Here is a 13,413-nt window from a genome sequence, read left to right as displayed (position 1 = left end):
TTAGAGCAAAATTTAACCCCTCAGGAAATACTCTATGTAAGCTCGCCCGGAAAGGCGGATAACTTCTGGTCACGTGACCCCTTTTGGGACTGTGATTTTACTTCCTGTACGAGAGGTCATGCACGAACGATTGCTTACAAAGAGGATACGGGAACATGGGTCAATTTTGAGAGCACGTTTCGGCCTTTCTCCTGAGGAGAGGAGCCCGAATTTCCAATGTGCGGGAATTAATTTGAATTATGGACTGTATCGCCCCTAAAGAAAATGCGTTATGCGCATATGGTTTTGCATTGGAAAGTTTTTCTTTAAATCAAGAAGCCAAAAACATTTTTTTCGAACTGGTTTGTAGTTTGTAATTAAACCCCCCCCTCCCCTCCACATTTGCAAACTTCCATCGGAGGCCATGCATGGCTATGTTATGTATCACAGAATACATAGAGCCCTGTTCTGTGCATGTATGGAGATACAGGAATTCTTAGAACTGTCCTATGCTAAACAATGTAAGATTTTCTTCAAAGTGGAAAGGGTGGGTGTTTTGTTAAATCGTTAGGCTTTTTGTCTCCTTTTCAAACTATTTTGGCTTCTCTGTTACCTACTTTGAGTTGAGGATGATAACCATGTCAGCCATGTAACTTGTAGAGAGACGAAAACGAAACTAATTTCTTCCAGTTAGCGTCCCGCTCTCCTTCTTAATTGTACCATGTGATCGACTGGTTACGTCATCACCTTGTCGCTTTCGTAATTTAATGGATCAACAGCATTGTTCGCAAAACAAGTAATCTTTGCCAACTGTGAGAACAGAAGACAGACAATCAGAAGGATTTTGAGACAGACGTCTTATGTTGAGCGGAAAATACTTGCTATCGAGAAGAATGTTATTCATTAAATTTTTAGATTATCACCGGAGAAGAATCTAATGATGTGCAGGTATTTATAGTTATGAAATACCATTAAACTGCATTGATTTGCTTTTGTTTACGTGTTCTGTCATCGATCGCCGTGCAATAGTAAAATTTTACTTGTGCTGCTCTTTTGGTTGACCGAAATGGTTTTATATAGGCGAATTATTTTCATAACCAACAAGTTTTTTATGCTCTGTGATTAGAATTTAAAACAAACAAATCTTGCATTTAAGTAGCCTGTATGCAGACTTTACAAACAGAGGAGATTTCCTCTATTCGAAAAAGCTGCACGCAAGCTAGCATTTAGGCCCGGTTGATTTTGATCAGATTTTGCCCTGGGTGTGCCAACAGGCCACATGTGCCGTATAAACTGAATAAACCTGGCATTTCTATCTGCAATGTCACCAGAACGAAATTCATATGTATGGGGGGGGGGGGGGGCTGAATAGTACAAGTTCAAAATTATTTGGGGGGTTCCAGCCCCCTCCTTTAGACTAGCTTCAAACGGCCTTTATTTGAGACATGTCGAAAGGCAACAGTACTGCGAGACGCGAGACTCCTGTGAAAACTTTCAAGTGAGAGTTTATTCCAGTATGTTGTATTCTCTCTTGCATCTACCCTTGCGTTGCCAACTGTGAATTTTCTCGGGGATGGCTTCGCATTGAAAGTGATAAACTCTGTTTACCTCATTCTTCTTAATAGGTTTTCAAGAACCAAGGCAAGTATGATAGGGGGTTGTTGGGTGCAAATGATCCCCCCTTTTATTTGTTGTTTTTACGCTTTGGTGAAACCTGTTCCCCTCCCTTGCAGTTTCTAACTTCCTCCTTTAAGATTCCTACAAACTCCACAAATTGAAAGTTTTTTGAAAGACTCCCTTGCAAGTTATTCTTAGCTTTTCGCACTGGCATTGATTCGAGCTTACTATTATATTTTGTACTGTCATCTACAGGCCCTTCGCTATAAGGGGGGTGGGGGGCGTAGGACGTGACCCCCACCTTGAAAAATAATTTCATTGCAAAAACGATGACGTTTTTTGCCATTTCAGGTTGCTTAGTCGGCAAATTTCCAAAGTTGTCAGCAAATACAGGATGGCTCACCCACCTGTACGCAAATGGGACTTGGAAACCCCCCTTGAGCACAATCTGCTTGCACCAGAACGATTTCTGAATCTCACGAAAGGGGCTTTTATTTTGTGACAAGCATTCACTTTCTGGTTTCACTTTCATTTTATAAGGCATAGTTTGGGTAAAACAAAAGCAAACGAATTCGGATAGCCACTCTAACGATTGCCATCTTTGCTTGTCTTGTGTCTTTCAGAATATGCACAAGTAGCAATGCAAATTTTAACGTATTGCCACTGAAACATTTGAAAATATTGACAGTATTTTAGTACCTCGCCAACAGGTAAAACTTTTAGATTTTGAGGGAGGGGTTTCTATCAATACGGGAAGTAATTCCTCAGTCTCTAGTAGAAGAATATTTGTGGGACCGTGACCTCTGGCTCTGATCAATTGTAGACCCTGCAGTTCCCATGTTTGCAGTTTTGGCTTGACCTCTGCCTGTATTTGCTACACCCAATTTTGTTTTCTCTACTTCGCACAGAAGCCTTAACAAAGATGTCGGAAGGGCTGTAGACAAAGCGCATAGAAAAAGGGGGCAACTGCCCTCGTGTGCCCTCTGCAAATCATCCCTAGACTTTAATATTTGTTTATTTACTGCTAAAGTACTGATTTCACGGTAGTTGCCCCAGTTTAACAAAATCCTTTTCTTTTTTTACAGATTATTTCTCTAAACTATGGGAGATGTAAACAACGACACAGTACATTACAGCACAATGGCAACAACTGCCTTCCCTAATGCAACTTCGATTGTGTTCTTGAATGAAGAGCTGTTTCCAATTGCAGTCGACCATACTATGAAAACACTTTATGTTCTTGTTGCTGTTCTTGGAATTCTGGGAAATGGACTTATCTTGTATTTATTTGCTTCAAAACGTGTCAAACTCACCCCATTCAACATTTTGCTTTTGAACTTATCGCTGTCTGACATGCTAGCTGATATATCAATTTTGCCTTACGTTTTCATCAGTTTAAAGTCGATTCGAAGCTTTTCTCAAACCACTGCGAATGCACTATGCACAGTTGTCATGGGGCAAATGACGTATTGGATAGTAACAGTAGCAGCTCTGTTCACATTAACTGTGATATCGGTTAGTCGCTATATCTTTATACGTTATCCGTTAAAGTCGCAATCTTTTCACAAGAAACACGCCTCATACGTCGTCATTCTGGTCATATGGCCTAGTGCAATTGCGATGTGCATGCCTACTTTTTTTTCTTTTCATTACAATTACCAGTATGCCGTCTGTGAAAGAGTCTGGCCACAAGGAGTCAATGGGCAAGTTTACAGCTCGATAACAGCCTTGTTAGGCTACATTATCCCAATTCTTGTTTTGATGTTCACGTTTATTGGGACCAGGCAGTACTTATGGCTCACTACAACAAACGAACTTGTAAGGTCGTCATCCTCAATAAGGAGGCGAAAAACTGCATCCATGTTGCTGGGAGCCCTGGTGCTTGCGTTCTTCGTCTGCTGGAGTCCATTTTTCGTATACTGGGTTCTATCACGGACATCGACTACAACCTTCCCGGATGGCCCCGAAGGGGACTACTCGCGCATGCGTGTCATTGTTTTCGTCGTGTTCGTATCGCTCTTAAATACGGTTGCCGATCCTATAATTTATGGATTGAGAAGCGAAGATTTCAGGAAAAGTCTTCGCCTTATGTGGCACCAGGTTGTGTCAGGAGGACGAGAACGAGCTCGGACGAAGAGCAGTGAGTGTCCGGATAGCAGATGTGACGACCACCATTACCGTCTTTAAAAATAAGAAACAAATGGATTTTGAAATTGCTATTGTTCATGCAGTTGTGGCAAGAATAACAAGATAACATTGGTTTTTTCGTCAGGCCCATTTTGGATAAAATGGAGACTAGTGGCGGCAGATGTGGGACATATTTTGATAGTATTGAGACACTCAAGTTAGTGAAGAAAGCTGCAATGTGCGCTATTGACATTTTATTTTGTTATCTTAAATTCTGTGACGTTAGCTTTAGTTTGAAGTGTTTTGTCATTTTCTACATACAAAGGAAGCTGTATTACAAACAGATTTAATATATACCAAAAAGACCAAATAGCTGCATCATTGTCAGGCACCGTAACCGCCCATCTTGCGCTATGGCCATGTGTTACAGCGTGCCATCCTGCCGTAAAGACTGGCGCTTTCTTGCGCTATGGTCACATTTGCTTGCCGTATCATGCACCACAGCACGTATCAACTCTGGCATCAATGTCAATTTCAGTTTTAAGTAGTCAATGCATGCAGATAGATTTTTGTCTCAAATATAAATATTTAATCAGTCGGGGCAAACCTTTATTTATACATCCATCCACGATCTATGAGTATTAGCAAAACATCTGTATTTTGCAAATCAACAAATGAATATTGCAATTGTATGTTATTGATTTATTTTTTCATTTATTAAAACATGGTAGCCCGTTCAGCAATGCTGGTTTTCCAGGGGCTCTGCATCTAAAATGATAGAAAAACAAGCATAAAATAAAATAAATTAAAATAAAAAAGTAAAAATAAATCTAAAAACAATAAATCTAAAAAACAATACTTTACCTACCCTACCCACATAATTTCTTTTCTGTTTCCCTTAATATGTCCAATTTTGTCTCAAATGTTTATACAACATATCTAAAGTATGGTATTGAAACAAAAAAATTTAGAGCAGGTTTTCGAATCAAATCAGAGAGGTTGCCTGCTCATCTTCGGTATGTAGGCTATTCCAATAGAATTAGGAATTCTATCTGCAGTCTTGACTTGTGTAACTGAGAGGTAGCAGATATGATTTATGTAAAGAACCAATGGGAGCCAAGGGTTATTGGACAAAATATGAACGAGGGCACATTATTTTTCACCCAAACAATCATTCTCGATGATACCTTAGTGGCTCTAACTTTAAACAGATAAAAGAATTACTTTAGGCCTTTGAAGCTGTAGGCATACTTACTTTGTTTGGGTCAGTGACCGATTGTTGCCCAAGAGTAGTAAAATGCATAAAATGTTAAACTTTTCAAGGCTCTGGTGCCAAGAGTATCGGATGGGTACTCCTCGTGTGAAAGCCTGGAGTTACCCCCTGGTTGTAAAAGATAATCAGGTTACATAGAGATCCTGGGATTTAATCATAGATCACATTCCATGCAAACGATGTTTTGGGTATTTAGATTATTACCTATGTTCATGAAAGTTTGTGTATTACAGCCGCATTGCTACAAATGTTTTCTATTCTGTTGATTCACGGTCTGATATGATGTAGAAGCAAAACAATCTCGCGAATCAATACTATTGCAACACTGTTATAGTAATGTGCCAGTACTGGCCCTGTTTACACGAAAGAAACTCAGTCTATTTGTTGCAAATCCTGGTCCCAGTTTGAGCCAGCTATGAAGTGTTTTCACGAGACCCATTAGGAACAAGGCTAGAAATCTTTTGGACGGTTTTGAAGCAAGCCAAAATGATTCTGACTCGAATCAAAGTATTAGCTAAATTTGGCACCGAAAACCTTGCGCTGTCGCAAAAAATAAACATTTGGGACCGGAAAAAAATATTTGCACCAAGAAGATGTGTCTAAACTAAACGAGAAAGAAACTGTATCTAGCACTGGCAAAATCCCTTGTCGAGCCAAAACTGGCTCCACTTAGGAACAAAACTAGTACCAAACCAAGACGATTTCTTTTCGAGTGAAAGAGATCGTGGTCTTCTTTATCGAAATCCCTGGACCTGACAAGTAGATTTGGTACCGTCGATCGAGAGCGGTCGACAGGCAAGTGGAAACGGTTTCGTTGTCACGACGAAATTTTTTGTAGTTAATGTAGGAGTCGCAAAAAAGCGTTCTTCCTAATCCCCTACGTCGTTTTGTAGTAAAACAACATTGTTCAAAGGGGAGAAAGGGAATGGCTTAATTTGCCCTTGGAAACTGACGTCAGTGTACCAAGAATTTTGGCAAGGATTGTAGCTTCAGCTGAATGGACGGCGTTACTCAAGCAAATTGCATGAATTAAAATGACCGTCACTGAGGCTGTAATATAGATTGCAGAAAGTATGTAGCTAGTAAAATTATAATATTGGTAATCAGGCAGGTGTTACTGGAACATCAAGTTTCAAGGCTCGCATATCTACATGCTACGCAAAAGCACATTCCTCTTTGGTCCGCCCTGCTGCTGCTGTACTGGTAGGCCTAAGTCCCTGCTCATGAAGACAAGTATATGAGTTATTCTAACAAAGTTCTTCCTTTGCCACCCTTGTCTACATCTGAATCTGGTTCAAAATGCATTACTATCTCGCTCTCTTTGATCTGGGAGATGTCAACTGCCTCGCCGAGCAAATATGAAGCTATTTCATTCGCACTCTTTCCTATTGATGCTGAAGCCAATTGTGCAATGCGAGCGTCTTCTTTACCACCCTTGTCTACATTCGAATCTAGTCCGAAATGCATTGCTTTCTCACTCTCTTTGATCTGCGAGCTTTCAACTGCCTCGCCGAGCAAATATGAAGCTATTTCATTCGCACACTTTCCTATTGATGCTGAAGCCAATTGTGCAATGCGAACTTCTTCTTTACCAGCCTTGTCTACATTCGAATCTAGTCCGAAATGCATTGCTTTCTCACTTTCTTTGATCTGCGAGCTTTCAACTGCCTCACCGAGCAAATACGAAGCAATTTCAAGCAGACTCTTTCTTATTGATGCTGAAGCCAATTTGGCAATTTGAACGTCTTCTTTGCCAAGGACATTATAACCTGGAAGAAAGTACGACTCCACGCATGAACTGCTCGTTTGATTCAAGTGCTCAGCAACTGCTCTCAATACGCTACACACTCGGTCTTCCAATTTATCCTCACTCCAAAGCTCTGTATCTTTAGATTTTTCTAGTTCTTCAAAAAACTTTGTTTTCAAAATATACGTATGAAGGTAACCAAAGTGCGAGAACTGTTTTCCTTTGAAAAGAACTGTTTGTTCCTTTATAAGCTTCAGAATAGTGTAGCAAGCTCCTTGGATTGCAGAGACGTTTTGCAGAATGGAGAGCTCTGCCACTGAGAAAGAAATTCTCCACAGCAATGGATCATTGGCCTCTGATTTTGGAATCACGTGATAACCAATTCGTTCACAGTTATCTAGAACATGATTTGGAGGAACAATTGCCGCCGAGGGCCAACTTTCTATGCGTATAGCCGGAGTTACGTCTATATCGACTGGCATAAATGGATACTCATTTCCTCTCCAAAGCAATGTCATTTTAATACCAGCCTTGCTCTGCTGAAACAACGGTTCGCAAAACTGACAATTATCATAATTGGTTTTATTGAACAACAAGACTGTATCAGGGGTTATTGGAACTATGCTAGATTTTGCAGCTAGCATGCGATATAAAGTCTGTTTAAGCTTTTGTGAATTAAGGTAACCTTCGCTTGACGTCATGTCCTGCCATTTCTCCACATATGGCTCTTTGATGCGGACACGCGTGAATCCCGGCCTGCCGCTCTCAATAATTTCATATTCATTCGTTGATAACAGCTTCATCTCAATCATGAAGTCAAACTCATCTGGTTTTCTGATTCTGAATCCTTCAAACGCACTGCCAGTTGCTAAAACAGTGAAAGAAAACCTTTTGTCCTCGTTGGCTACAGCGTCCAACAGAGTCCTAATCAGCCGCATAATTTGTTTGGCGACCTCGCACCTCTCATGGCAGAATGAGCCGTCCTCATCCAGATGAATTTTGCCAAGTTGGTTTTGATTGCAATGATGCAGCAGATGGTCTTTGATACAGATTTCCTTGTCAAAATTTAGGACCAATTGTTCTCTTGAACTCGCAGCATTGCAGTTTCCCTCTTTTTTGTCAGTAGGGCAAACAGACAAACCTTCTTTTTCAACGTCACATACATTTGGTGAACACATTGAGTTAGACAGAGCCTTGAATACTCTGTCCAGATTTCGCTTTACGGCCAAATCATAAACTGTCTCTTGAAACAGATTCTTCTTCGATGGATCAAACTGGGCTTTAATGAAATCTAGAACCTTAAGAATGGCGACCTCATCTCGTTTGGCTTTCATTATTGCATGAAACACCGTTTCACCGTGATCATTGGCTATTTCTCGCATTCCCTTTTGATTTATAAGAAGCTGCAAACAATCGAAGTTCCCATGATAGGCGGCAACATGTGCTGGCGTATTACCATCACTATCCACTGCGGTACAGTCAACACCATAATCAAGGAGTTCTTTCATTACTTCAGGGTTACCAAATGCAGCAGCTTGATGACAAACGGTCCTTCGGCTTGAATCTGCAATGCCCAAGTCTTGTTTGTACTGCAGAAATAGATGAACAGTATCTAGAACCATTCTTGGTAAACATTTTATCCTATTACTGGTCAAATTGACATCATCGAAGAATAGATGAAGCGGTGTTTTTCCACTAGAGTCAACCATATTAGGATCAGCTCCATATTCTAGTATAACGCTGATGGTTTCCTGGTGATTCTGGAAAGTCATTGAATCTTCAAAATTATAATTTTTTGGCAAACATACCGATTCATGTAGGAGAGTGGAGCCTGAGGGAGTTTGAGAATTCAACTGGTCTTGAAAATGATCACGGATCAATGTTGACAAAATTCTAGGTTGATGACAATGGGATGCGAGAAATGCACAGTTCCAATCGAAAATTGGAGACGTGGTGCAACCTAGATTGTGTGTCTTGAATAACGTTTTGATGGAGAATCGGTCAGCTATTGACAGGTCATTGATATTGATGGAAGCAACGATATGTGGATTCGCCCCACAGTCAATGAGCTGTGTAGCTACTTCATGCCGATCGTATATAAGAGCGATATGTAAAGGAGTCCATCCCTTTGCATCGCGATCATCGACTTGAAACCCATTCTTCAACAAGTATTCCACTGTTTTAGTATGACCATACCTTACGGCCTAAAATAAAATAAAACGTCACAGCAATGAAGTGTAAAAATCTTATCGTTTTCTTGAGAAAGGTTTTGAAAGCTATGTTCAGAGGCCTGAAGGAAGGATGAACCATTTTCTGGACTCTACCATTCGATTCACCAAATGTGTCTGGCAAATATTCAAAGTTCTTGACACAAAGCAAAGATTCTGATGCAGCAACTGCCCAGGGAATTTTCATATTTCAAATGCTCATGACGTTGCTGTTACGGCGAAGAAAAGTTTGACAAGTTTAGATATTTACCGGTAGACTATCGTACGCCGTCTTGAAACTTCAGATTGTCTTTAAATCGACATTACAATTTGTTTAAAACTTCTGATTTGACTGAAATTCTGGTTCTAGGTCCTAAACAAAGCTATAAATTCTACTAAACTGTATATCTGAAACACATAGCAGAGTCAAACGGCTTATAGTGCAATGTGAATGTTAAATCCTTTACCTCATGAAGTGCATTCCGACCAGTTTCCCGCCCTTTCTTATCTTTGCTACGCATATTAGGATCAGTGTTTTTCATAAGCAGCTTCTCCACCATGTCTGTACTGCCTAAACATGCTGCCAGACTTAAGGGCGTGCGCCAGTCGTCTCCTATAAAAGCAAACGATTGTTCATTTGCTCTCCAATTTAGGCCAACGCCAAGCTGCTGCAGACCGTCGACAGCCATATCAAAGCCATTAGCATTGTTTAGGCATATTGCATGAATCAACATCTTTTTTATAGTGCTTACAATGTCATCAGTTTCCAGGTTATCGGTTGAATCGTCATATCCAGCAGAAGCCATTTCGGAGAGAGATTCTTTCCTCGCCCGCCAATATAACGGCAAGTGTTACCTATTGGCAAAAGGCAACATTTCATTCTAAAAACAGTCAAATTACTACGTTATAAATTCAAAACCTTCTGCACGAGGGGTGTGTGTTTAATCCTTTGCCGCTCAGGGACATCGTTTTTTATTTAAGATTTCTACAAATTGCTTTTCCAATAACATATTTCACAAACTGAGCCAAGCCAACTTGGCTCATTTTCAATTTCAGAAAAAGTTGGTTAAAAATACAGCAAAATATAGCAAAGAAAATATACAGTGCGAGACCCTAGGGCAAATTGCCTTTTCGTTTGAATGAAATGCAATTTTTGAAAACTTTTCCACGTAAAACTCTTTGTTCTTATTAGCATCTCAAAAACGAACTTTTATATTTTCATTCGCATGTCATGACATAAAATTTATTAATGACAACTCCGTGAATTGTGTGTGATGGCGTCAAAAAATCATTTCTAGAAATTTTCAATTTGGACCATATAAACTGAAAAACTGTTTCAAATTGACTGAGATAGGGCAAGTGAAATGAGCCTTGCAAATGCTCGTATGATCGTAACTAGGCCAACTTACAGCAGATTCAAATGATTTTGCATTACCCTGGGTGCCGGAGTATCCATGTTTTAGTCTCAGAAATAAATGTGCGAATAAAGAAAAGGCCACGATAACAGGCTGTTTAACGGACTACGATGGAATTCTTGCGGCGAAAAATCGACAAAATGTAGCGATTAAGAAACAGCGCAACGCGACGAGAATGAACAACAACAAACACACGTAAATCAGTTATGGCCAATATTTCGCCCCGGCATACGGGGCTTCATCAGAGCAAAAGTGATAGTTTACTCAGAAATATAGTTTGAAATTTGAGTGAGGATAATTTTAGTGCAGCTCGGCTTGTACCCTGAGTAGTTTTGCAAATTCAGGAGCATTTTAAAGTGGTCATGTTGCAAATATTCAAACTTCTTAACAGTATACTTTAATGGCGCTATAGCTTAGTCATCCTATCATATTTGTTTCAGTTTTACGAGGAAGGCACGCAACAGCGAATTTGTAGTGCGATGTTTAGAAAAGAAGTTTTTCGCAAAGACTAAAATATTTTTCCCATTGTGCTCGAGCTTTCTGCCCTCGCCATGGTCTGCATTTGAAATAGTAAACATCCTTTGTTGTTTTTTTTATTATGTCAAGCAATTGTAGCAAGGTATCATAAACTTCAAAATCAGAAAAGGTTACCACACATATTCAAATCAAATACATCAACAATGGAAGAATGAGTAAAAGCAACTGAAACTCACCAATGCTATCCGTACGGACGAGAAGGGCCTCTCTAGACGGTTCAGTTGGCACGGAGAATAACCTTGTGGTTGCTCAACTGTTCTTCAAACAATCGGTTTGTATTTCTGAGAAATAATACGCTCTCTTTTTCCGCATTATAAAATTCCTAAGGGGTGTTGCTAAGATGCTATTGACAATTTCCAAAAATCTAGGGCAGTATTCCAGGAACTTTTGAGTGTTTTGTACAGCCGAGTGGTTAGGGTTTTCTAAATAACGATAAACAGATCTGTATTCAGACAAATATGAGCTCAAACGGTTTCAAAAATTTTTTATTTCTAGTCTTTATATTCCAAATAATAATAATAATAAGAAGTGATAAGAAAATAAAGATAAATATGCCGATCAGCTTTCCTTGAATGCTTTCAGTTTAAAGCTTATAATTTCGTTTTGAATGACCGAATCGTAGAGAATAAATTCATTTCCGCGTCAAGTCTATTCCATGCGTTGGCTCCATGAAACACCAATGATTTTAGCCATAAGATGTTCTTATTGTTGGCAAAGCCTGACTAAATTTTGCATTGCGTGTAACACCCTGGTAGGAATATTAGTCATCGAAATGTTTTACCTAGTTTTTCAGGTGAAGGTCATTAAAAGATTTAAACACCATTGTACATATTCTTGATTTATTTAGTTTGTCAATGTTTGACCAGCTAAGTAAGCAACACGTGACAGGGATGCAAGAGCACAGTTTGGAGTCTTCCCACCAGTATATTTGATGTCACAACCCTAATATCATACTTCAGCAAAAAAAGTGAGTGATCTACAGCTGCTCAACCCCACCCCCCCCCCCCCCCCTCCACTCCAGCGTGCCTGTGTAGCACATAGGCCCAGCAAGAGATTTCCTACGGCATAAATATAGGACCCTTGATGATGTTATTAAAAACTGACATCATTTTTTGGGTCCTTGTCAGGTCGGGATTTGGTTAAACCCAAACAGTCCATATTAACATTTTCTTATTAGACAGGACATATAGCCTGACAATCTGACATTCAAGCTAATGTTTGCTTTCTCAACGGATTCTGGTAGTAGGGAGGTCAGGCTTTCATAATCTGCCAGGTGACTTTTTTTAAAATGCCTGGATGTCACGTGACTGATGACGTCATTTAACGATAAAAAGTCAGACAAAATCATCGTTAGCTCCTCACTAAAGGGTTATTTTTTAACGTAACCTACATATTTTGACTCGTCTCATTGCAAGTTTTCAAATGAAATATATTTAAGCAAGATTTGCCGACATAAGTATTTTCATTATGACGTCATAACAAATTTTGCATGACGTCATCAAATATTTTAATATCTGTTAGACGCGCAGAGGTTTAACAGCAGTTAATGCCACCAGGGAGGAGCATGGGTTTGGGTCACTTGACATGTCGTGCTGAGTGGCACGATCTTCCAGTCACATGGTGATCTAACCTCTAGAGAGTCAAGATTAAAGTTTTCAAGCGTTGTTTCTTGGATTTTTATTACCCGCCCTCCTCCCCTTCCCTATTTTCTTTCTTTCCTTCATATGTTTCCTAATTTTTTTTTTCCTCTCTCTCTTTTCCCGCGGTTCTTTTGCCGTGGGACAGGTGCATTAGCCGGAAATATTTTCCCTGTTACAATCACCGCCCATAAAAGGTATAATTGTTCAGGCAGTTTAAGGGCTGATGCATTGTTCGCCCACTTCCTGATGTTGATCTATGTCCCTCCCTGGTGAAGTATTAATTGTCATAAAATGATACGTTAGCATAATTTTGTTTTAATATGACGCTGGCTGTCAGCAAAAGCTTTTCTTCCAAATGTTTTTCAATTAAAATATTAGTATTTAGTTCATTTAAATTGAATTTGTGCCCACCGCAATAGCCAAAGTTCGAAACAGGTAGTAGTCACTATCTGACGAGTGAGTCACTTCTTACTCCGAAGTCGCAAAGTCTTGCTCCCACTCTGAACCGGACAATTATTTCTCTGCATCTGCATTTGACTGTTGCTAAGTCGGAAAATATCTTCGCACTATTATAGGCTGTCCAAGATGTCTTCGTACTATAGGTCTTTAGCGCTGGGTATGAAAGTGTATGATTTTCTTCATGGGTAAATTCATCTCCTGCGTCACCTTCATATTCTTGTGATGTAAAGGAAGCTCTCGGAGATGAGGAAGCTGCTTTTCTGTAAACCATTTAGACTTTAAACTGTCGAGTATGTCGTCCAAATTTCAACAGCAGGCTTTTGGGACATGTCTTGCAGTAGTTGCACCTAAACAGTGTAGCCAAAATAACCTTGTTAAGTTGATACAATTTAATTCTTTTCTGATTGAGTGA

At 39.7% G+C, this 13,413-nt stretch overlaps 2 protein-coding genes across 2 annotated transcripts; one reads left to right on the top strand and one right to left on the bottom strand.

The window, feature by feature from the left end:
- Window positions 1–1,344: 1,344 nt before the first annotated feature.
- On the bottom strand, window positions 1,345–11,890 carry LOC135688087 (uncharacterized). Its single transcript, XM_065204794.2, has 3 exons — window positions 11,079–11,890; window positions 9,418–9,805; window positions 1,345–8,947 (listed from the first exon to the last, which is right to left on the bottom strand). The coding sequence occupies exons 2-3, from the start codon at window positions 9,754–9,756 to the stop codon at window positions 6,239–6,241; spliced, it is 3,048 nt and encodes a 1,015-aa protein (XP_065060866.1). The 5' UTR covers window positions 9,757–9,805; window positions 11,079–11,890; the 3' UTR covers window positions 1,345–6,238.
- Window positions 2,698–9,533, top strand: LOC135688095 (somatostatin receptor type 5). The gene has a single exon (XM_065204802.2). It carries the CDS (start codon window positions 2,698–2,700, stop codon window positions 3,781–3,783), a length of 1,086 nt encoding a protein of 361 aa, XP_065060874.2. The 3' UTR covers window positions 3,784–9,533.
- Window positions 11,891–13,413: the final 1,523 nt, after the last annotated feature.

This window comes from Rhopilema esculentum, chromosome 19, assembly GCF_057945365.1.
Source record: "Rhopilema esculentum isolate cy_ngs chromosome 19, ASM5794536v1, whole genome shotgun sequence".
NCBI classification, from domain to species: domain Eukaryota; kingdom Metazoa; phylum Cnidaria; class Scyphozoa; order Rhizostomeae; family Rhizostomatidae; genus Rhopilema; species Rhopilema esculentum.
This window is presented reverse-complemented; position numbering and strand designations above follow the sequence as displayed.